This window comes from Mangifera indica, chromosome 4 (assembly GCF_011075055.1).
Source record: "Mangifera indica cultivar Alphonso chromosome 4, CATAS_Mindica_2.1, whole genome shotgun sequence".
In the NCBI taxonomy this organism is placed as follows: Eukaryota; Viridiplantae; Streptophyta; class Magnoliopsida; order Sapindales; family Anacardiaceae; genus Mangifera; species Mangifera indica.
Window position 1 is genome coordinate 19854051 of NC_058140.1, and position 24368 is coordinate 19878418.

A 24368-nucleotide genomic window follows, 5' to 3' on the forward strand; every position below is an offset into this window, starting at 1 on the left:
TAGTTTGAATATGGTGAGAGCGCAAATGGTATTATACTTACTAATTGTAAAGAAAAAATAACTTTATAATAGTACAAGTCACATTGCCACATTGACGCATTGAGAGTGAGGCTTAGTTCCCTTTCAGTTGAAGCTATATCACTGTTAGAGGCTTTCATGAGGAAACTAATCAGCATGGGCTCCCTAGGGTCGGAAACAATTAAATTTCAACACAAATGCTCCCTTTAATTAAGGTCCCAATGCCTGCTGATCATAAACATAGAATTGTAGATAATATTAGAAGAAATTAGGAAACAGGTGAAAAAAGAATGAGAAATGAAGACAATGATCACACGTTCAGGGTCTCACCAGCTTTCATTCAATTTTGCAGACCTTCCCAACTAACTTGCTTCCAAGAAACACAGAGAACTGAATCCTGCAGTGACATTTCCCAACTACTTCATTGAAGAAAAATTTGATATCTTGGCTCATTTATTTGCTTTACGGGCAAGAAAACGCTCCCTAGCTGCCTGAATTTTACTGTCACGATCATTAGAAAGCCCGGCAACATCAAACTCTTTTTTTGGCGCATCCACAAGTGTTTCCTCAGTTCCCTCTCCAGTATGACTTAATCCACCACTGCTCACAAACAAAAAGCCTCCATGTCAACTAGGTTTATATATAGTTTAGAATGGAAATGCTAAGTTCATTTACAACCTTGCACTATGAATAAAACCATTTTCTCCTGAGAGATAACTTGAGATTGATGACTTACCTCAGTTTGTTTATATCTAGTTTCTCAAGCTTCTTTAAAATGGGAGTGACCCATGGCATTTCCACAGCACACACATTGCGCATATATGGACGTGAGGTAGAAATGAGCTCATGGTACACAACATAATTTGCCAACATTCCTTCTTCATCCGTTCTTAGCACAGAGGATGGATGCACCTGACATCAAGAGTAGTTTGTTATTTATATTTGAGAAAACATCTAATTGAAACAGACAAGCAATAGGTGCTAGAGTCCCATACTCCCAATGTTCATTGATTTTGGATAATTAAGCGGAACCAGTTTTAGCATCTCTTTATTGATCAAATACGATACTTTCAAATGTCATAATGAAGTAAGCATTTCTCTTATAAAGTAGGAATAACTAGTCAAAATATATATTGGTGCAACAATAAACAAGGTTATACACCTAGAACAGACTAAAACTAGGTAATCTATACCTGAACCAGTTGGGGCTTAAAACTTATAGTTCGATAGCCGTTGTGATGAATCATTCTCTCAGCAAGCTGGTTGGCATAGCCGACACACAAAGCCTTCCTCAAATTCCTATAATCCTGTTGTCTTCCTTTCCATCTTTTATTTGCTTGCACATCTAAGGATCCTGTTTTCCACGTACAATATAAACTACAAGGTGTGAAAAAGGGAATTAAAAAATGCAACTATGATAGAACAACAAGACTAATATCTAAAATATCCCTTTTAGGTATCATGAAACACTTCCTTATGTTTCTTATATATTAGATGTCCAATAACAAAGAAACTAACCTTTAGCTATTTTTTGCATTATCTGAGATAGTTGTTTCCAAACATCTTTAACAAACTTCATTCCTCTCACCTGCAAATTTAGTTTAAAATGTTAATTCAACTTTAATGTCAACAAGAGCACATAAATTAAAATGCATCCATTAACACGCTATATCTCTTGAGCTTCATCACCAAAAGGCATATGTATATGCTATAAAACTAATAACAAGAAAACACACTCATTCATAAGTCCAGTAGATTCATCTAAATTGAAGTACAAAGGAAACCAACATATATAATTATCTATTCGACATCTGAATATAGTTGAGATTATAAGGCTATTCCCAAGACTATTCCAGCGACTCATGCTATCAATATAACTCCACCAAGAAATTAATATAAGTAGTGTTTGTGGCCAACAGTCTCAAAGGATTTCAACAACTATGGTTCCTTTTAAGATTTTTTCAAGCTTTTAACAGATGTTGCTTTCTTTTTTCTATTTTTTTAGTTTCTCTCTTGAGCACTCCCAAGCTAATGTACTAGGATTTGGCTCACTTAGTCCTATGAATTTGAATGCACTTAAAAAGAGTTTTGTATGCATGTACACACACATAGATATATGCTACATATCAAGTCTTATGAAGCAGAAAATAAAAAAACACCTGCAAGTCATTATCTCTGCACCACTCGACATCATAATCAATTTCATCCCAACGCTCATAAATCTGTAGCAACTGGATGTGATCTCCCAAACCAGAACCATCAGGAAGATCCCTGGGAGTATGTTTCCTCTTTTTCTCAGTCCTATTGCTGCAAGTGAAGATAGAACTGTCACCATCTCAAAGCAGTAGAATATATCGATTTAATACATTTTTCTTTCTTTTTTTTTTCTTTTGGTGGGGAGGGGGAAAAGAAAACAACTATAAGCTGTATGAATAGAGGAAAATCACAAAAGTGGACCAAATGACTGAGTCAATGATATCTATGTTTAAGCTATCAATTTTCATTAATCCACCTAAAAGGCAGATGAAAGTAATGTGCTAGCTATCTCATCAACAAAGGACAATGAAACACTCGGCAAATATAAAAAATTACACCAGACACACAAAAAACGTTGCCTCGTGTCATTTCAGTTAATTCATTAAGAGATATTTGATCTCTAGACATCTGATAACTTCCAAATGTGATTCATGGTATTAAAAAGGCATATGTCGGTATAAACAGACAGTGGGTTGACATGTTATTCCTATTAAATTCTTAGCAGTAGAAAGAACTACTAACACCATTTACGAAAGGGCAATACATAAAAGTATTCCAGGGAATTAACCTTCGAGTACCGAGCAATGTAGTTTCTGCTGATAACATAGCAGCAATGGTTAAAGCCTGAGATAAGCAATTGTATTCATTCGCCTCAATCAAGGTTCTTGAAAGAGAAGGTTCCAATGGAAGCTCTGGATACAGCCACACAAATGTTCAATAAGTATAGTTATTCAATAAGCCCAAAATCGTCTGCACCTATCTACCAGTAAAAAATAATCATAAACGGTATAAAGATTAAAACTCAAAACATTTCTAACCAAAGAGAAAAGACTAAATGCTCAAGCAACAAGTTGGTCAACAGGCCATTCAATTTTTGTTAGATGGTGAGGAGATATGATTGTGGGAAAAAATCCTCATATTTAAAAATAAACTTGACAAGAAGGGTGGATCGAGTACCAGCCATTGTTCTTCCAACACTTGTAATGGACCCATTTTCATCAATAGCATCAATAAGATATAATTGCTTTAGGGCATCTTCTAATGATTCAGCTGCAGCAAAACCATTCAGATTCAATCAACATATCTAAGTCAACTAGGAAAAGTAAGCCATTGACAAAACTTGAAGATCAATAGTGAAATAGGAAACATGTAATTATCAAAATGAAGTATATATAAGCATGCTCGACAAAAAACAACAAAAAGAATGCTTCTTACAGGAAGGGGGATCAAGAAAATCAAACTTGAGAATATTGATATCAGAAAGATCCAATGATTTCAAATATAGTACACTGCCAGCAAGAGAAGAGCGCTGTATTTCAGGCACTGTTACATCAAAAAATTCATCTTGGTACACCTTGGAGGGGTACAAGCGGTAACACTTCCCAGGACGTGTTCTTCCAGCCCGTCCTGCACGCTGATTAGCTTGCACTCTGTGACCACAAAAACTCAATGAGTCATTATAATAATTATCAGATACATGTCTATGCATTCACCTTGTCTCTGCATTTAAGAAAACAACGCAGACAATAAGCAATCTAATGAGCAAAATGAAGGATCTATAATCTACTCCTAATTTTGAACTTATTCTTTTCATTTCTGTTAGTTTATACACACTTATTTTCTGTTGATCGTAAGGTATAGCCCTCTTAATCCTCCCTCTCAATTGGATACCACATGCCTGTATATAACCAGATACAAACCCAGATTCAACAAATTCGATTTTGCTAACAAAATTAGGTGGAAAATAGAAAAGAAAGCAGCACAAGGCATCTGATGAAGGTTGTTTTTGAAATAAATCTTCTCTGGAGTTTATGATAGGAAAGCTTAGCTCTGTTCAACTTTCTCATCAGATTTAATACCAAAATTCAAGCACCTCATTCATGCGGAAGACAGAGAATTACACATGATTTAAAAAGGACTAAAGTTAAGCAGATACATATATTTCACACCTAGAAATTTAAAATATGCTGCAAAAAATACTATATAGAAGTATCCTGCATACTTGCTAATTTGAACTACATCAAGGGAATACATGCCGGTTGATGGGTTGTATTGTCGTTGCTTCACATAACCAGCATCAATAACATATCTGTTTGGCAAAATAATTTGCAAATGTTAGAGCCCAGTTTGGCACAAATAAAGGAGCTTGCACCTAATAAATAAGTGGAACATTGTAAATGACATAGTTACTGCTCCTACCAAGAGATTTTGTGTGTGTGCGCATGTGTACATGGGTGGGAGGTTTATTCTGTGGATAGAAAATGAGAAAAAAGAAAGGAGAGAAACTTAATTATATTTTCTGCCAAAATACTTAGTGAATAAGTTCTCACCACAACCTTCATACATATAAATCTACTTATTCAACTAAAGAAAATTCAAAAGCCAAAAGAGGGAAAAAAATAAAATCTGAATCTAAACTGCTGTCCCATTTTATATCCAATCATCTCTTAGACTTATTTCACAATTTCCGCTGCATTCTCAAAATACTTTTCTACTTTATTTCTCTTGAGATAACATACACCCAAAAGATTTTACTGTATGAAAAAAAAAAAAAAGATTTTAAACCCAAGACCAAATCTTGTACATTAATGAAATTTATGTCATTTCCTATTCATAACATCTTCCCCTTGTCAATACATCTTTCATAGTTTCTTTCTTTAAAAAAATCCAATTGTTGAAATAATAAAAGAAAAGCAACCCGCTCCTTCTTCTTGCAGTACGAGATCTACTACTGCAAATGAAATGTACAAATATTTCTATTAGCTGTTATAAATGGCATTATGGCTTTCAAAATCACTGAAAATTACACTCCCTAAACTACCACCTGCTTCCATGGATTTATTATCATAAAAATAACTTCACTAACAAGGTTTCACACTATAAAAACGAATCCACAACTAATTTAGGGTTTCTAAAAGGCATGTATATGAAGCTTAAATATATACTGACACAAAATAGAGTTAAATTCCAACACAACATAAATGACAGGATGAATCACCAAATCAAATCTTCATGCAAGAATCAAGTCTGCTTACACTACACCATCGACAGTCAAGGAAGTTTCAGCGATATTAGTGGAAACAATAAAACGCCGACAATTTGGGGGAGGAGGACTAAAAACGCGCACCTGTCGGGTCATAGAAAACATGAATTAAAAACTAGCAAATATTAAAGAAACCTCATAGCTCCCAACATCAAGTCAAAATGATTAACCAAAACTACTTTCTTATAGTTGGATAAAAGCTTTAGTACATTTAATTGAGAAATTTCAGAAGAATAAAAAAAGGGGAAAAAAGGCCAATGATTAACTTGCCTGCATTTCAGGTGGCAAAGAACCATGAAGTGGAAGGACTATCGCATCCATACAAGATCCTTCCTCCAGGCTTCGAACTTTGTCCTCCAACTTCAATACCAATTTTTCAATATCATCCTATAAAGGCCACATCTTAGCATCAACAAAATAGTATCTAGAAAAATATTAAAATTAACATCAAACCGCCAACGGTAGTTAGTTACAATGTCGATCTTATTCATCAACACTGCAATATAAAAAAGCTCACCTGTCCAGTCATGAATATCAAAACATCACCTTCTGGTTCCTTAACATGTATATCTGTAACTATCAATTGATCAGCAAACCATTTTGAACAAGTAAAAACTTGAAACTAAAGCAAAATATAATGGGCAAAAAGAATATGGCAACTCAGTACCATCATAGAAACTGAGACTAACTTGATAATATGTTCTCATTCCAACTTCTTGTGGTGGAAGGAACTCAGAAGTTCATTCATTTATTACTTTTTAAACTTTGGTTAAATCACCGCATGTTGTTACATTTTGTAAATAAACATACATAAATGGTTCCAAAATATAGCAGAAAAGACGGAAGTTTTAGTGCAAAATAAATGTCTCTTTATGGCATTTTATATTTCAAACGTTTGTTCTCTACACAATCACAGAAGATCAAATACACCTGCAAACTGTAAATACAATATTCTGAGTATTATCACATGGAGCAAAAGTATATATCATACCAATAGCGGTTTTCAAACAAGAATCAATATAGTTTTTAGGGCGCTCTGTGCTGTATAATATCTCCACAGGGTACAACTTTCCAGGGACATTCAGTATGGGGCAATTCGAAAAGAATTTAGATACTTTTTCACCATCAAGAGTAGCTGATGTGATCAAAATTTTCAAATTGGATGCTCGCATCTTAACCAAGCGTTTCACCAGTCCCAACAATATGTCCCTGCCAACAGATGCACCCATAAGCATAGTTGGTACACATGATGGTATGCCTTCAGAAAATTAAGTAAATGATTTTTTTTTTTGGGCAAGCAATATCACTACTAAAACCCCAAAGTAACTAATACCGGAACCCAAAACCACTCATCTATTTATGAAAAATTAAGCATACAAAGCAAAATCCTACGTGTTCAGACTCCTCTCATGAGCTTCATCCAATATGATTACTGAATACTGATTAAGCTCTGGGTTAGAGAGGCTTTCACGGAGCAGGACTCCATCTGTAAGATACCTAATAATTTAAAGAACCCAACAGTTAGCAGACAATAAACTAGGCAAAGTAAGGCTATCAAAACTGAAGTCAATAACAAGTTTAAATAGTGTTACTTAATAAGGGTCCTTCCCGAAGTTCTATCCTCAAATCTTATTGCATAACCCACTTCCTGCCCAAGCTGTACACCAAGCTCCTGCGCAACTCGTCTGAACACAATAACATAAACAATAAAAAGTAACCATATCAGTAAATCCAAAACTGACAGCTCAATTGATAAAAACATATGCATTATTGCATATATTTGCAGTTTTTAAGGTTTCAAAATTAAAAACACAACTCTCTGGTCCAACCTAATTATGTGATTATGAAATTCTCGAGTAAAGAAAAATAAAAAACCTAATATTTTGAAGTACAGATTCAATTAAATTTTAACGAATGTACATAAGAAAAATGTTTTTTAGGTTTAACCTTGCGACAGAGACTGCGGCAACACGGCGAGGCTGAGTGACACCGATAATTCCGGATTTAGAGTAGCCATTTCGGTGAAGTATCTGAGAAAGCTGTGTGCTCTTGCCCGAACCCGTCTCTCCAATTATAACCACCACCGGATTCTGCTCTACTGTTTCTATAATCTTCTCTTCAAACTGGGTAATTGGAAGATTCGCCATGATTAATTAGCTCAAACTTAAACTTCGGACGTCAGGGCTTAAGAATTTCCGGGAGGAGGTTTTGAACTTTTTGAAATTAACCACTGTTTCCCAATCGACGTTCCGCGCGCTGAGAAGAGTTAAAGATGGGGTGATTTTGTGGTTTTTCAAACTGTGTGGGTCACACGGGATATTCTGACATGCAGTTTTCAAAATTTTGGCTTTCAGATAGAATATGTTGCAGATGGTGGAGTTTTCCACCCCCTCTTTTTTACTTTAGCCAAAAGAAATAGGTAGGCATTAAATGCCTCATAAGCTTAGCCTGTAAGGAATTATTTTTATTGGCTGGAGGGGAGGCAAATTGCCTATAAATACCCCCTCCTCTCTTCATGTAAACTACAATTTTTTCTTCTCTTCATCTGGAAATAATAATTGATTTGCTCTCTTCCTCTCTTTTTATTCAATTCTTCTTTAATAATTTATCTTTACTAAATTAATTTTATAATACGTTATCAGTACGATCAACTCAGGTATATTATATCTTTATATTACGTCGTTATGCTGCTTAAATATTATAAATACGGATATCCCAGTTGTGATATCCCAGTTGACTTTTAATTTCTGTTGTATTTCTGCTTAATTTTTCTTTATAATTATACAATATTTACAACCTGAAGTTTGCAAAATTGTAAATCTGGACTTGAAGTCCTGAAACTCTTGAATCTAGACCTGAAGTCTGGAATATCATAAATCTGAACCTGAAGTTCTGAATCCTATTTGTAACTTGAAGTTTACAAAATTATGAATCTGGACCTGCAGTCCTGAATATCATGAATCTAGATCTGAAATCTTGAATATCGTTCGTAACCCGAAGTTTACGAAATTATAAATTTGTGACCTGAAGTCATAAATATTACATGTAACCTGAAATTTACAAAACCAAGAATCTAGACCGAAAGTCCTGATATTATTTAAATATTTATTTTTATTGTATTCCATTTATTTGAATATTTATCTATTCACATATTTATTTATTTGAATATTTATTTTTATTTATATCCGATTTACAACCTGAAGTTTGTAAAATCATGAGAAAATCATATATATGGGCTGGAAGTCCCGAGTTTTACGATTTACAACTTGAAGTTTGTAAAATCATGAGAATACATGTTTATGGGCCGGAAGTCCCCAGTTTCATCAAAGTCTTTATTTTAATAATGATATCACCTTTGCAACCTGAAGTTTGCATAAAGTGTGAAAAATATGGACTTGAAGTCCAAAACATAATCAGAATACGTATTATAATATTCTGAATACTAATTACAAAACCAGAAGTTTTGTAAATATGGGATAATATATGAACCTGAAGCTTCCAAAATTAATCCCAATATTTCTCCTACGAAATCAGCTATTTTGTAAATATGAGATAATATTTGAACCTGAAGTTTCAAAGATTAACTCATATATATTGTCTGCAAAACCAGAAGTTTTGTAAATATGACAATAATTGAACCTGAAGTTCCTAAAATTAGATGGATAATATTAAATGGGTTGTTTGTATGAGTCTCCACCTAGAATTTGTGAGTCTTGAAAAACTAACTAAATAAAATATCCCAGAAGAATAAATACAAGACTATTATCTTTTGGCATCATATCCCTGAAGGATTACAAGCCGAAATATGAATACAATGACTCTATATTTAGTATAACTCTGTAATATTCAGAATCTTTTCTTGAATGTGGAAGATAAAATATTCTCCACATTTTATTTTTGCTCCTGTAGTAGCAATATCGGAAAAGAAAATTCTGAATTAATATTTTCTCGTTATATATCGTTCCCTGAAGTGAACGCAACTACCAGAAGTAGTTATTATGAGTATGAAATGCCCAAAATTTTTATAATTAAATCCATCACATATATTTATTTTGGAGTCATGCATATTATTTTGTATTTTATTGTCATATTCTCTTCTTTTCAATATTTTGTATACGTTATAACTAACGTAATTTTTAAATGAAAGGAAATGGACTCCAAAATTGAAGCGTTGACTTCAAAAGCTGATGTGGGAGACATATGTTTGGTGGATAGCGCAACAACGCACACAATTCTTAAAGAAAAGAAATTTTTCTTATCTTTAGCATTAATTAAATCTAAAGTAACCACCATATCAAGATCAATTGATCTGATAGAAGGCTCCGGAAGAGCCACAATTATGTTAAATAATGGGACCAAATTAAGTATCAATGATGCATTATATTCAAGTAGATCCAGAAGAAATCTACTAAGTTTTAAAGATATAAGAAAAAATGGTTATCATCTTGAAACCATGAATGAAAATAGTACAGAATTCCTCTGTATAACTAGTAATGCCTTCGGAAGAAGGCTTATACTAGAAAAGTTGCATGCTTTATCATCTGGATTGTATTATACAACCATAAAGGCAATTGAAACCTACGCAGTATCGAACCAGAAGTTCATTGATCCAAAAGCATTTACGCTTTGGCATGATCGTTTAGGCCACCCAGGATCTACAATTATGCGTAGGATTATTGAAAATTCACATGGACATACATTACAGAATCATAAAATTTTATTGTCTAGTGAACAATTCTGCATCGCCTGTACTCAAGGTAAATTAGTAATAAGACCATCTCCCTCCAAAATTGGAGGTGAATCCCCATCATTCCTGCAAAGGATTCAAGGGGATATATGTGGACCCATTCATCCACCAAGTGGGCCATTTCGTTATTTTATGGTCTTAATTGATGCATCTGCACGATGGTCTCATGTTTGTTTATTATCTACTCGAAATGTTGCATTGCTAAACTGTTAGCACAAATTATCAAATTAAGGGCACATTTCGTAGATTATTCGATCAAGTCAATACGGCTTGATAATGCTGGTGAATTTACATCCAAAACATTTGATGATTATTGCATGTCTATGGGGATTGAGGTTGAACATCCAGTCCCGCATGTCCACACACAGAATAGATTAGCTGAGTCTCTTATCAAACGACTCCAGGTAATTGCACGAACTTTATTATTAAAAAGTCAATTACCTACTTCTATGTGGGGACATGCTATATTACATGCTGCAGTGTTAATTCGCTTGCAACCTTCTTCTTATCATCAATATTCTCCCCTACAATTGGTTCTTGGTTACCAACCTAATGTATCTCATTTGAGAATATTTGGTTGTGTTGTATATGTCCCTATTGCGTCCCCTCAACGCACAAAAATGGGACCACAACGTCGTTTGGGAATATATGTTGGATATAATTCACCATCCATTATCAAGTACCTAGAACCATTAACAGGTGATTTTTTTACTGCACGATTTGCAGATTGTCACTTTGATGAGACAACTTTTCCATCTTTAGGGGAAAAGAAAATGCATCTTGAAGTTAGACATGAACTTACTTGGTATGTACCTATCATGTCTCATTTAAATCCTCGTACATCCTAAAGTGAAACTGAAGTGCAAAAGATAGTGCGATTACAAATTATTGCCAACCAAATGCCTGATGCATTTGTTGATACAGCAAAAGTGACAAGATCACATGTTCCAACTGCTAATACACCAGCAAGAATCAATGTGACTGCTGAACAGTCTATTCGAGCCGTGACTGATCCATCTACCTCACGCCAGAAGCGTGGTAGACCTGTTGGATCAAAGGACACTGTTCCTCGAAAAAGAAAGGCAAATAATCAAACAAATATTCCTCCAGAAGAGGTTATAGTCCTTGAAGAGACTCAAGCCCCTGAAGTGGCACAAGCCCCTGAAGTGGCACAAACCCCTGAAATGGTACAAAATCCTGTAAAACAGGAAAATGAGAATATTGAAATATCTTTAAATTATGTTCATACACGAGAAATGTGGAATCGTGAAACATTTATAATTGATGACATATTCTCATTTGCAGTAGCTACTGAAATTCTGAATGATGATGATTTTGAGCCACGTACTGTGGCTGAGTGCAAACAAAGACATGATTGGCCTAAATGGGAAGAAGCAATTCAAACAGAATTAGCTTCCTTAGCAAAACGTCAAGTGTTTGGATCTGTAGTTCCAACACCTAAAGACGTACAACCCGTTGGATATAAATGGGTTTTTGTGAGAAAAAGAAATGAGAAAAATGAAATTGCTAGATATAAAGTCAGGCTTGTAGCCCAAGACTTTTCCCAAAGGCCCGGTATAGACTTTGATAAAACATATGCACCTGTAATGGATATAATCACATTCAGATATTTAATCAGTTTAACAGTCTTTGAAGGACTGGATATGCGTCTAATGGACGTAGTTACTGCTTATTTATATGAAAATTTGGACACTGAAATTTACATGAAATTCCCTGAAGGATACAAATTGCCTGAAACAAAAATTGTCAATTCAAGAGGCTTGTACTCAATTAAATTACAACAATCATTGTACGGATTAAAACAATCCGGACGTATGTGGTACAATCGCCTCAGTGAATATTTGAAAAAAAAGAGTTATGTGAATGACCCTATATGCCCATGTGTCTTTATTAAAAGGTCATAATTGGAATTTGCTATTATAGCAGTTTATGTTGATGACATTAATTTAATTGGGACTTCTGAAGAGCTCTCAAAAACTGTTGAATATCTGAAAAAAGAATTTGAAATGAAGGATTTGGGGAAAACAAAATATTGTCTCGGCCTGCAGATCGAGCACAATTCAAATGGAATACTTATCCATCAAGCAGCATATATTGAAAAATTATTAAAACGCTTTAATATGGATAAAGCTTATCCTTTGAGCACCCCAATGGTTGTTCGATCTCTTGATCCAAAAAAGGACTTATTTCGTCCTAAAGAAGAAGATGAAAAGATACTTGGTCCTGAAGTATTATATCTTAATGCCATTGGAGCCTTATTATATTTGGCCCAATGCACGAGACCGGATATATCCTTCGCAGTTAATTTATTGCCCGATTTAGCTCTGCACCAACCCGTCGCCATTGGAACGGAATCAAACATATACTCCGTTACCTATGTGGGACTAGAGATTTAAGATTATTCTATTCTATCAAATCTCCTAAAAATCCTAGTTTGGTTGGATATGCAGATGCTGGTTATCTTTCTGACCCCCATGAGGCCCGTTCACAAACGGGATATGTTTTTACTTATAATGACACAGCTATATCATGGCGCTCCACCAAGCAAACCTTGGTTGCAACTTCTTCAAATCATTCAGAAATTTTAGCTCTCCATGAAGCCAGCCGAGAATGTATATGGTTACGGTCTGTCATCCATCATATTCAGAATGCATGTAGTCTTCCTTCTACAACAGACACTCTTTCCATATTATATGAAGATAATGCAGCATGTATAGCCCAAATTAAAGGTGGGTACATCAAAAGAGACAGAACCAAACATATCTCACCGAAGTTCTTTTACACTCATGAGCTCCAACAGAGTAAAAAAAGATTGATGTCAAGCAAATCAGATCCTGTGAGAATCTTGCAGATTTGTTCACTAAGACACTAACGACATCAACATTTGAGAAGTTAGTGTATAACATTGGTATGCGGCGGCTCAACACGCAACCAAGTTAATCCTACTACAAAGAGGGGGAGTGTTCATCAGGGGGAGCATTCATCAGGCAAAATTTTGAAGTTTATCAAATATTGGACAAAAGGTGCACTGTACTCTTTTTTCCTTCACTAGGTTTTGTCCCATTGGGTTTTCCTAGTAAGGTTTTTAATGAGGCAGTTTAAGCACGTCCAACGCCAACTTACAGGACATTTAATAATTATGTTCCTTTGCTTTGGTTTTTATCCCACTGGGTTTTTCCTTAGCAAGGTTAATATAATTATCTGTAAGTGATGAAAATCCAAGGGGGAGTGTTGCAGATGGTGGATTTTTCCACCCCCTCTTTTTGACTTTAGCCAAAAGAAATATGAAGGCATTAAATGCCTCAGAAGCTTAGCCTGGAAGGAATTATTTTTATTGGCCGGAGGGGAGGCAAATTGCCTATAAATACCCCCTCCTCTCTTCATGTAAACTACAATTTTCTCTTCTCTTCATCCGGAAATAATAATTGTTTTGCTCTCTTCCTCTCTTTTTATTCAATTCTTCTTTAATAATTTATCTTTACTAAATTAATTTTATAACAATATATTATAAAAATTAACCTATTTTTTTAACAAAAAATAATTTCAAGAGATAAAAAAAAAAGAACAAGAATTTGAGTTAATCTGAACCCTCAATCCATATAATATCTATTTAACTTACTTAATCAAGTATCCGAGGGAAAAGAATTATTTTTCACCCAAATTTTAGTTAATTTTAAAATTTTATTTATGATAGATGAAAAATTCAAATACTCACTTATAAACTAATTATCGTTCAAATTTTTAATTAAAGATAAAGGTAAAATTGTCATTTTACTTATAAACTTTAAAACTTTAAAATTTTTATTATTTTGTCTTCTAAGTTTTAAAAACTAACACTTTAACTGATCCTCAAAGTTTGAAAAAATTTAGATTTCGCCTCTAGGGTTTACTTTCTTCTTTGGTCGTCATCATTTTGACCGACAACCGACGTTTTTCACCGATCCTCTATCTCCGACTACAAAGGACTATGGTCGTCCTTCGTCATATCTCCTAGACTACAAAGGATGATGTTTTGTCGTCTTTTGTAGTCGTTTATGGACAATACAACAAAGGACGACAAAATGTTGTCCTTCGTCTCTTATTCTAGATTTGGATGATGTTTTATCATCTAGATTCATCACCCTTTGTAGTCAGAGATGAAAGATCAGTGGAAAGTGTCTGTTGTCGGTAGTAATCGAAGAAGGAAGCAAACCGTAGGGGTGAAATCTAAATTTTTTAAAATTTTGAGGATATATTGAAGCATTAGTTTTTAAAACCTAAAGGGGAAAAATGATAAAAATTTCAAAGTTTTAAAGTTTATAAATAAAATAATGATTTTATCTCTGTTTCTAATTGAAAATTTGGATGACAGTTAATCTATGGGTGAATATTTAAGTATTTCATCTATTGTGAGTATAATTTTAAGATTAAGCTAAATTTTGAATGAGAAATTATTTTTTTTCCAATATCCAATAACCCCACTTTAGAAAATATTGTTTCATCTTATATATATATCATCAACTATTTAATAACGCCCTCTATATTATCAAATATCATAACACCCCCGTATTTGACAAATCTCAATTGTAATATTTCATTATGATATAGAGTAATTTTAGTATTAAATTAGAGATTCGTTAAATAAAAGAGTAAGAAGTCATTTTGTATAAATTTTTTTATTCTAATTTTCTTTTTTAAAATTGCATATGTTAATGAAATATAAGGGGTTTTCTTAAAATTTGAAAAAAATTTAAGAGTATTTTAAAATTTTAATATGTCCCTATATAGTATTAAGAATAATAATTACATCTTAAGAAAACTAAATTAATCGCAACATTTTATAGTTTGTTAAAGTTTTGATAATTGAAGGGGTTTACTTGATATATTTTTAAATTGGTAATAATATATTAATAATTATATATATATATATTAATAACTGTTTTGTAATTTTAACAAATGAGCAAAACAGTGTTTTCTAAAAAAACTAAACAAAATTTAATAATGAAAATTGATGACGAACGAAAATTCGGCATTCTATACCTTAGATGACGCGATCAAATCTTGGTTGGAAAAAAGGTCATTTGGCCATATTTTTTTTAATGCAAGGGTGGTAATCTAAATCTTTACATTGCATTAGGGGTGGATTCGGGCTAGGCTAAGCCCAAAGACCCCTTGGTTTAAGTTCGATTAGGAAGAAAATTGTTTAATTTAAATTTGATTTGAGTCTATCGAGTTAAAATTAGATTCAACTTCAGTTTAGTTATAATGAAAAACAGTTTAACTCGAATCAGTTTAAATTTAGTCCGATTTTATAACTCAAATCAATAGTTTAAATTAATAGTTTTATTCGGTTCGAATGTATAAGTCAAATTCGTGACTCGAGTTTGTGGTTCATTAACAAAATGACGTCATTTTACTAAAATAACATTCAAAATTTTTTATTCAAACCAAACCAAGTCATAAATTCGAACTATTGAATTCGAGCTGATTTGAACCACGAATTTAAACTGAATCAAGCTATAAATTTGAACTATTAATTCGAGCCAACGAATTTAAGTTGGATTTGAGCCAAACAAAGTCGAACATCCTTTGGTTCAAGTTCGGTTTGTATTAAAAAATGAGTCAAATCCTTCAATTTGAGTTCGGTTTAAATTTTAATCTAACGAATTTGAGTCGAACTAAATCAAATCAAATCAACTTTTAAGACCGAGTCAGCTTGGATGATATCCAGCCCTACATTGCATTAAGAAATAGTTGCTGCAAAAATGGGAGGAGCTGAAATTATTTCTCCATTTTTTCTCAGAGACAGAAGAAACAACTCATGATCCATTCACACTCCTCTGTTTCTCACCAAAAATGGCTTGCCTGGTTACAAGTTTGATTCCTCTGACCCACAACTGAGCCATTTCAACCCCACCCTGGCAGACAAAATGCACCTCCTTGTTCTTTGTAGTCACTACATAAAACATTCCCGCTTCTTCAACATCAAACTTCTTGCGCCGGTTCCATCGAAACTTGGTACTTGGGCCAACCTCAGCTGCCCTGCATATCACATTTCTCTTATTAGACTTTCCCCACCTCAGAATCCCCACAGACACCACCATCTTCAGAACCTTGTAATGGGGCGAGCCTTTGCCACACTTGGTGTGCTTCTTCACACGGGCGCCTGCCAACACAAGAGTGAGAGCCATTTCATCTAATATGACTCGTTCTGCATCGTTTTCATAACCATTTTTCCTTGCGAGAGAGAGTGCTGTCTCGTTTCTAGCATTCACAATGTCACAATTTGCGCCACTTGAGATCAAGAATTCACACACTCTTCCATGGCCTCCCTTGGCTCCTAACATCAGAGAGGTGTATCCATCTCCGTCCATGCCATTAACATCGTAGCCTCTACTGATTAACATGCGAACCAAGGCCAAGTCCCCGCGCCTTGCAGCGCGATGCAGAGCAAAAAAGCCAGCTGATCCGATGTTTCCCTCTTCAAGTGCATATTCAAGAATTATTTTTTCCATTATTTCATTGTTGTGGTTTGATTGGGATAAACTGATTGCTGTTTTTCCATGCCTATTTTGCAGTTTTATGTTAGCTCCAGCATGAAGGAGGAGCCTGAAGGCCTCAGTGTGGCCAGAAGCGGCAGCTATCATTGTAACTGAGTTCCCATTATCATCCTGTTCATCAAGATCAATTTCTGCCCGCTCAATCAGCTTTTTCAAGGCCTCAACATTATTTGCTTGAGTCACAAACATCAAAGGGGAAAATACTGAAGCATTGCTTGATCGAACAACCTTCCCTGCTCGAATCACATCTATTACTGCTTGCTGGAAGCCAAGGCTCCACCTGGTTGATTTAGCTATGGAGCTTACACATTGACCAGCCGAATTTACCAGTCCAAAATCAGCCCCTTCTGAGGCCAGAACTTTAAGGCCCTCCTCATGCTTATATCTTACACAAATTGTGAGTGCAGTTTCTCCTGCTGCTGTTTTGGAATTGATATTGCATCCAGCAATGGTCAGGCATTGAAGGATTTTAGCATATCCAAGCTTTGCAGCCAAATGAATAGGGCGTAATTCTGTTTTTGAAGATGTTTTTACTGGAACTTCTTTATCAACAGCACAATTTAGCAGCACTTCTACTGCTCTTGGGTTATTGCATAGTATGGCATGGTGGAGGAGAGTCCTCCCAAAATGTGGGTTGTTCGGAGAAAGGTGTCGAAAAAGCATTCGCAAGATGGCACCACTGGCTTCAAAATATTCCACAGCACACCAAGTAATGCAGTAAGCCTCAGCTAGCCCGGCACCCACCCGAAATTCTTCTCCAGTATCCGTGTCCCAAGACCAGGCTCCCAGCCTCACCTTGATGTCAGTCTTTGCACCAGCCTGATTTACAGGGTCAAGAGACCAGAACGAATTATATTCCAGCCAAATAATTCTACTACATCACACTAGTTTCTTTAGAATTATGTATTTTTGATGGGGAGCTCTGGTGATCAAGAACAAAGATGCTTACCTGTAACAGCAATCTAACAACGTGAATCTGTCTACTAACAACAGCAGCCGCTAGTGCATTGCAGTCAACATTGGCATACAGAGATGGCTTGGAAGACCGAAGCAGCACTCTATCAATGGCATTGACATCTACTCGAAACTGTCATCACCAATTAATCAAAAGCATCAATGTCATTTCCCATTTCCAGTTTCAAAACATTAGAGAAAGCACCAATATCTTTGTCATGCTCTTTACCTTAATGAGTGTGTCAACAACATTGACAAATCCTCTGCAGCAGGCAGAGACTAGAGCGTGAACGGCAACTTGTGGACGAATCAAATCAGAACTCATCAGCAACTCAGCAGACTTACTCTCTCCCAAGTAGCTGGCTTCCAACAAAGCCTCCTCGCAAGCCTCCTGACATGTGCCTGCTTTAATCAGGACTTCTAGTATCTCCAGGTGACCTTCCCTCGCAGCCGCAGTCGTTGCATAGCCTCGGAATAGCTTCTGATTCACATTAGCTCCAAAATTCTGTCACATGAACAAGTAAGACCATTAATTTCTTGAAATGTTAATGTGTTTTGTCTTCTTAGGGGCCCTTTGGAGCAATCCTATCTACCCAATTACAAAAAAAAAAGGATAAAACAACACTGGAAAAATAAAATCTTCTAGCTTTCTAATGTCTCCAGATTATCTGTCAGCTTTATGCGTGCGTACGAACTTGTACAACACCACGAACATGATTGATAATTATGCAGATCCTACGCAGTAACGCAGGCACTAACTCTGTTCATAATTAATTATGATCAAGTCCGATTTCTCTTTGGATGCATGAACAGTAAATAGGAAGATCAAACAGTGGATTTTGAGCGTTCAAAATGAAAGTACCAGTAACTTTCTGACAAGTTTCAAGTTTCCGGCATGAGCGGCGAGGAACAAAGCGGTGACATCAGTCCTAAACTCCTCATACTCAACGCAAACTTCATGAGGCGCCTCATCGTGCAAGACGACTTCCGTTCTTTTAGCCTTCAAGCTCACTGTTCCAATGAAGTTGACGTCGATAAAAGGATCAGCCATACACTCTTTAGCACGCTTCAAGTCACAAACATGAGCTGCGTCTACCAGGCGCTGTGACACCTCTGCTTCATAGTTCACAGGGAACACCTGCTGCTTCCCGGAATTTCCAAACACCATCATCAGTCTGAGTTATAATTGAACCAGAGAGACGAGAAGCGTCAGGGGGAACTGCGAAGAGACTGGATTTGGATTCTTGATAATTATGGTTTTGACTGGGCAATTATTATTAGGAGCCACATCCAGGATTTCCCTTTTAAAAATGCATTATTTATTGGTCCACTCTGGAGCCTCAAAGCTTCATCTTCTTGTTCCAGATTCCAAGATGCTGGAGCCGCCTGAGCTTTATGATTGATAAAAATATTGAAAAATCAAAACGTAACGACTGTTTATCACCGAATCTTTCAAATTTTAGTTGAATATCTGGTAAATATTTACGTGGGCGTCTGGCAAATACCAACATTTACTAATTACAACACTATGAATTTAAAATTTAATTAAATGGATGTGATTGGCCAAGGCAAGATCAGTTATCTGGCTGGCATTTCGCTGCGGACAGTAACAACATAAATTTGTAGTCAATGTAGCCGGATTTGGCCTGCAAATTTCAAGCTATAATGGACTCACTGTTACCCAAATTTTTTAAAGCTAGGTTGCCCTCTTGGACTCTCCGCAATTTAATTCATCATAGAATAGTACCTTTGACAGAAAAATAGGCAGATACGTCTGTTTGTTGGCCTGCAAACTCTAATTTTCTACCCGTAGACTGAGGTTTTATATGGGATCTTATGCATTAAAAGAAAGCCAGAGTTGTGATTTATCTTGATTAATAGAAAATCAGATCATGTCTAGTAAAATCAATATTTTTTTTATATCTTGTGTGTAGCAATTAGCAATGGATAGTGATTAATAAACAGTAACTTATCTCTTACACGATAAAGAACAAATAACACATAGTTAAATTATGTTTATAAGTTCAAGAGTGTTACCTTTAGAACACTCCCCGCTCACCAAAGAGTAGAGTCTTGCCTATTAATCAAATAATAAAGAGTCTCGTATATAGATAATAACAGAGAGGAGAGACTATTTTTATCCCCGTAGGGTGGGACAATCCTTCTCTCTTACTTGTAGGGAATAATTTCTTTTACTCTCTTTCCCTCTTTGCCTATGGGGTGGGGGTGGGGCAATCTTTATTTCTTATTTATAAATACTTGCTCTTGTTTATAATGAATAACTCTTTTTTCGTATCGAATGAGATGAGATGAAAATCTTATTTTTAGAATCAAATTACCATTCTTAACTTTGTATGTGTCAACATACTACTTTTTAGATAAAGTGGTAGCTAATTCCAACACTCATATTTTAATTTTTTGTTAGGGTAAAGATGGTTGAGAAATCCCCCAACAAATCAGCCAATAAAATCCCATTCAACAAAGGAAGAGCTCGGAGGGGCCTCCAATCTTCTCAAAAGTGAAAACATACAAATTTGAATATGAATGGACACTAAGGCCTTGGTTGGTCTCAAATAATTTTAATTCCAGGATGTCTTATACAGATGGGACATTTTTAACTCCGCAATGTCCAAATTCCTTTGGCAATGTCATACGACATTAGACCCCAGTCTAAAAGATTCCATGTACTTGTGATTCATATCTAGACATGTCCAGGAGGCTGGACTTGCAAGGGCACAATCCACAATTTAACGGGTCTTATCAGGCATGTGGGGTGTGCAGACTGTGTCAAAGGTTTTTGGATCCATTCTACAGGCAAACCTGAAAAAAAATAAAAAAAATAAAAATATATGTAACATGATAGGTTAACCTACCAAATCCCACAAGATATTACTAATATATTATTATGTCTAAGCAGAGTATGTAATTTAGGGTTGGATTCAATCTAAGTTGGGATTGATGTTTGACTCAATTTGATTCTTTTCACCGAAGTATCATTATATTGGAAAGCTCATCTCATCAATGATTTTTTTCTTCTTCTTCTTTGACAGATTGTCTTTTACTTCAATAACTCAAATGAGTCGAGCTCAATCTTGAGTTTGTTAATCTAAATTCAACTGAGTTTGCATAGACTATTTTTCAGATTCGGTTCAATTTGAATACACCTTTAGTATGTATGATACAAACCCACGAAAAAAAAACTACAAATTTTCGGACCCAGGCTGAAAACCAGATTATCCAAGGTCTTTTTAGTGATCAGGCATTAACACCTCTAATTTGGGCCCAATATGAGGAGTCAAAGCCCTCCAATCCAGAGAGCAACGCGTACTCATATTCCCCGCTCATAAAACCTTGAGACACATCGGGCCACGTAATATCAACCGTTGAATGATTGCTCAAATACAAACTAGTACCGATGAACAAATCTGAACCGCCCATTTTACAAAACATCGACAACTTCAAATCTCAGTTACAGAACAGTTCTTCTGTGTATCTCGATTTCTCGGTAGTGCTAAGTCGTCGATTCTTCTACAGTTCATGTTATGGTACGTCGCTAATTCTCTGCTTTCATGCGCTATCTTCATTTGATTTGAAGTTTTGTTTTTCCTCGGATTTTATGTGATTAGGGTTTCGTTTGGGTATTTTGTTACCATGTTGTTGATCATCTAGGATTAGAAATGGTCATTAGATATTATGCGGTGTTTGATCCAAGGCAGGTTTCTTTTTCGTCATTATTTTAGTTTCCTTGAAACTTGAAGAAATAAGAGAAATTGAAAATGGAATGAAATTTCATGGTACTCGTCATTTTGGTTTCCCCGGATTGACAAGCTCATATTTTCAATTTCATTGTTGTGCTAGAGCTTAATCTAAGCCAGTTTTTTGGTGGTAGCTAAACTTTTTTCATATGGGTTGCTAAATTAATGTTAACATGGGCAAAAGTGAAAATCCACTTCTTCTTATAAAGTTTACTGGAATTTTACACTTAAGAGTTGCGGGAGGGGCTACTTAATACTCTTATCTCCCACAAAGAACTTAAGTTTAGACACATGTATCAATCTCTCTAAGATTGATGAAAAATTGAAGTTTTGATTTTAAGATGTAGTTTTGCTTCTTTTTAGCCTTCAAATTTGATTTTGTTCCTCTACACAGTGTTTCTCCTGGTGTGGAGGGTGGTTGCGATGGATTTGGTTTTGGCGCCTTGTGTTCTTGAAATTCAATTGCATCTGTTGGTGGATACAATTTATTGACTATGCTAAAATAGTTTACATACTTTTCATTGGATCTAGGATGTTAATTTAACTGTTCTTGTTGATTGTCTTTGTACCATAATATCAATCTCTACCAATAATGTTATAGGCACCTATGAGGGGTATTTTTTCCCTGCGAAGAGCATTGTTGGCTCAACATCACAGTGAGAGGTTGGGTCTGCGCTTCAGATCACTCAGCACTCAAGGTGCATCTGGTAGTCCTCCACAAGGTGCATCAACTGCTAGTACTCCCCAACCTCCTCCACCTCCCCCGCCTCCAGAGAAGACCCATTTTGGTGGCCTGAAAGATGAGGACAGGATTTTCACCAATTTGTATCGATTGCATGATCCTTTTCTCAAAGGTGCCATGAAACGAGGTGATTGGTATAGGACCAAAGACTTGGTACTCAAGGGTCCTGATTGGATTGTGAATGAGATGAAGAAATCTGGCCTTCGAGGACGTGGTGGTGCTGGATTTCCATCTGGCCTAAAGTGGTCCTTCATGCCAAAGGTATCTGATGGTCGCCCGTCATATCTTGTTGTCAATGCTGATGAAAGTGAACCTGGAACCTGTAAAGACAGGGAAATTATGCGGCATGATCCACACAAATTGTTGGAGGGTTGCTTGATTGCTGGCGTAGGGATGAGGGCCTCAGCTGCTTACATTTACATTAGGGGTGAATATGTAAATGAACGTAAATCCCTTGAGAAAGCCAGAAAAGAAGCTTATGCAGCTGGTCTATTGGGCAAGAATGCATGTGGATCGGGTTATGATTTTGATGTTCATATCCACTATGGTGCTGGCGCTTACATTTGTGGTGAAGAGACAGCTCTTTTGGAAAGTCTTGAAGGTAAACAAGGGAAACCAAGATTGAAGCCTCCTTTCCCTGCTAATGCAGGTTTATATGGTTGCCCAACCACTGTCACAAATGTGGAAACTGTGGCTGTTTCTCCTACCATTTTAAGGCGTGGCCCAGAGTGGTTTGCCAGTTTTGGCAGGAAGAACAATTCTGGTACAAAATTATTTTGTGTGTCTGGTCATGTGAACAAACCTTGCACAGTTGAAGAGGAGATGAGTATTCCCCTGAAGGAGTTGATTGAGAGGCACTGTGGTGGTGTTCGAGGTGGATGGGATAATTTACTTGCAGTAATACCTGGGGGTTCATCGGTTCCATTGCTTCCCAAACACATATGTGATGATGTGCTGATGGATTTTGATGCTCTCAAGGCTGTTCAGTCTGGATTGGGCACTGCTGCTGTTATTGTTATGGATAAATCAACTGATGTTGTGGATGCAATTGCAAGGCTTTCTTACTTTTACAAGCATGAAAGCTGTGGGCAGTGCACACCATGCAGGGAGGGGACTGGATGGCTTTGGATGATCATGGAAAGGTTGAAGGTTGGAAATGCTAAGTTGGAAGAGATTGATATGCTTCAGGAGGTGACCAAGCAGATTGAAGGACACACAATCTGTGCATTGGGTGATGCTGCTGCTTGGCCTGTTCAGGGTCTTATACGGCATTTTAGGCCTGAGCTTGAAAGAAGGATTAGGGAGCATGCAGAGAGGGAGTTGCGGGCTGCCACTGCTTAAGTTTATCTATCTACTCAGGTTTATTCTTGGATCTTTTTCAGTACTTTTGTTAAGTGGGCATTTCCTCTGGATATAACTTGTGTGGTTGGATTAGCAATTATTTAATAACTCTTATTTATTTGGTTATCTCTTTTCTTTTCTGTGATTCTAAATTCTTGTTTATGGCCACTTATCTGCTATCATAATGTGTTAAATAAATTCTATTATTCTTAAAACAATTTTCTGTTTCTTATTTAGAAAAAAAAATAAAAATAAAAATAAAATGCTGTGCTGCTTCTTTTTGGCTGTGAGTTGTGCATACACAGAAAGGTAGAAGTTTGTAAAGGTTTAGTGATATTATGTTATTCTTCGGCAAATTGGTTGTAATTTCAGTAATGCGATACTTGTCTTGTTAGCCATCTGAAAGGCTGCTGTTTGGTTTGAAAGACCTATGGGGTGATTGAAACTAGTTGATATTCTGAAAAGAAGTGCAGGGAAATTATGTTCTCCCTGTCTTTAAAAATTATGTCCATTTTTTTCTTTTTCCTTTTGGGGTGCTTTGATAATTTATTTTATATTTTTACTCGTATCCACCTTGATAATGTGGATAAAGTTTACAGTGTTTGTGTGGTGATGAAATTTGTTATTTTTGTAGGGAATTTCTGTAATGGTGAATATCCTGGAATAAAAGTGGAGAAAGTAGGCCAGATATTGGGAGGAGAGGTGATTCAGGTATCTGGTGATCCTGCTAGTGATCTTTATTTCTTTTTATTAGTGACTGCATTTACCGTCCAGGAGTACTGCTGATTTCTCCTCTACCTGGGCACGGATATTTCAAAGTTGTACGATGTGTTTCTTGAACATGTCAAATTGGTAAAATTTGAGGAGCTTTGTTATAAACTTTTGTATTTTTCCTATGTGATAAAGCTAATCACATTTTCGTAATCAATAAGAATGGAAACCTTTTGCTGAA

General features: G+C 35.8%; 3 protein-coding genes across 4 annotated transcripts; 1 reads left to right on the forward strand and 2 right to left on the reverse strand.

The window, feature by feature from the left end:
* On the reverse strand, positions 1-7722 carry LOC123214910 (probable pre-mRNA-splicing factor ATP-dependent RNA helicase DEAH4). Of its 2 annotated transcripts, none has more exons than XM_044634934.1 (17): positions 7265-7722; positions 6910-7002; positions 6710-6814; positions 6309-6526; positions 5835-5887; positions 5588-5704; positions 5310-5401; positions 4277-4363; positions 3490-3704; positions 3232-3324; positions 2843-2966; positions 2178-2325; positions 1537-1606; positions 1212-1372; positions 755-930; positions 349-618; positions 1-246 (listed from the first exon to the last, which is right to left on the reverse strand). In XM_044634934.1, exons 1-16 carry the CDS (start codon positions 7462-7464, stop codon positions 468-470), a joined length of 2103 nt encoding a protein of 700 aa, XP_044490869.1. In that variant the 5' UTR covers positions 7465-7722; the 3' UTR covers positions 1-246; positions 349-467. The 2 variants fall into 2 exon arrangements, with proteins under 2 accessions (XP_044490869.1, XP_044490870.1); XM_044634935.1 differs by having other exon boundaries at positions 1-243; positions 7265-7721.
* Positions 7723-15766: 8044 nt separating this feature from the next.
* On the reverse strand, positions 15767-18902 carry LOC123214982 (serine/threonine-protein phosphatase 6 regulatory ankyrin repeat subunit C-like). The gene is made up of 4 exons (XM_044635009.1): positions 18441-18902; positions 17808-18083; positions 17574-17711; positions 15767-17443 (listed from the first exon to the last, which is right to left on the reverse strand). The coding sequence occupies exons 1-4, from the start codon at positions 18747-18749 to the stop codon at positions 15884-15886; spliced, it is 2283 nt and encodes a 760-aa protein (XP_044490944.1). The 5' UTR covers positions 18750-18902; the 3' UTR covers positions 15767-15883.
* Positions 18903-20951: 2049 nt separating this feature from the next.
* LOC123212939 (NADH dehydrogenase [ubiquinone] flavoprotein 1, mitochondrial) lies at positions 20952-24368 on the forward strand. Its single transcript, XM_044632190.1, has 3 exons — positions 20952-21123; positions 21935-23434; positions 24051-24368. Exons 1-2 carry the CDS (start codon positions 21121-21123, stop codon positions 23414-23416), a joined length of 1485 nt encoding a protein of 494 aa, XP_044488125.1. The 5' UTR covers positions 20952-21120; the 3' UTR covers positions 23417-23434; positions 24051-24368.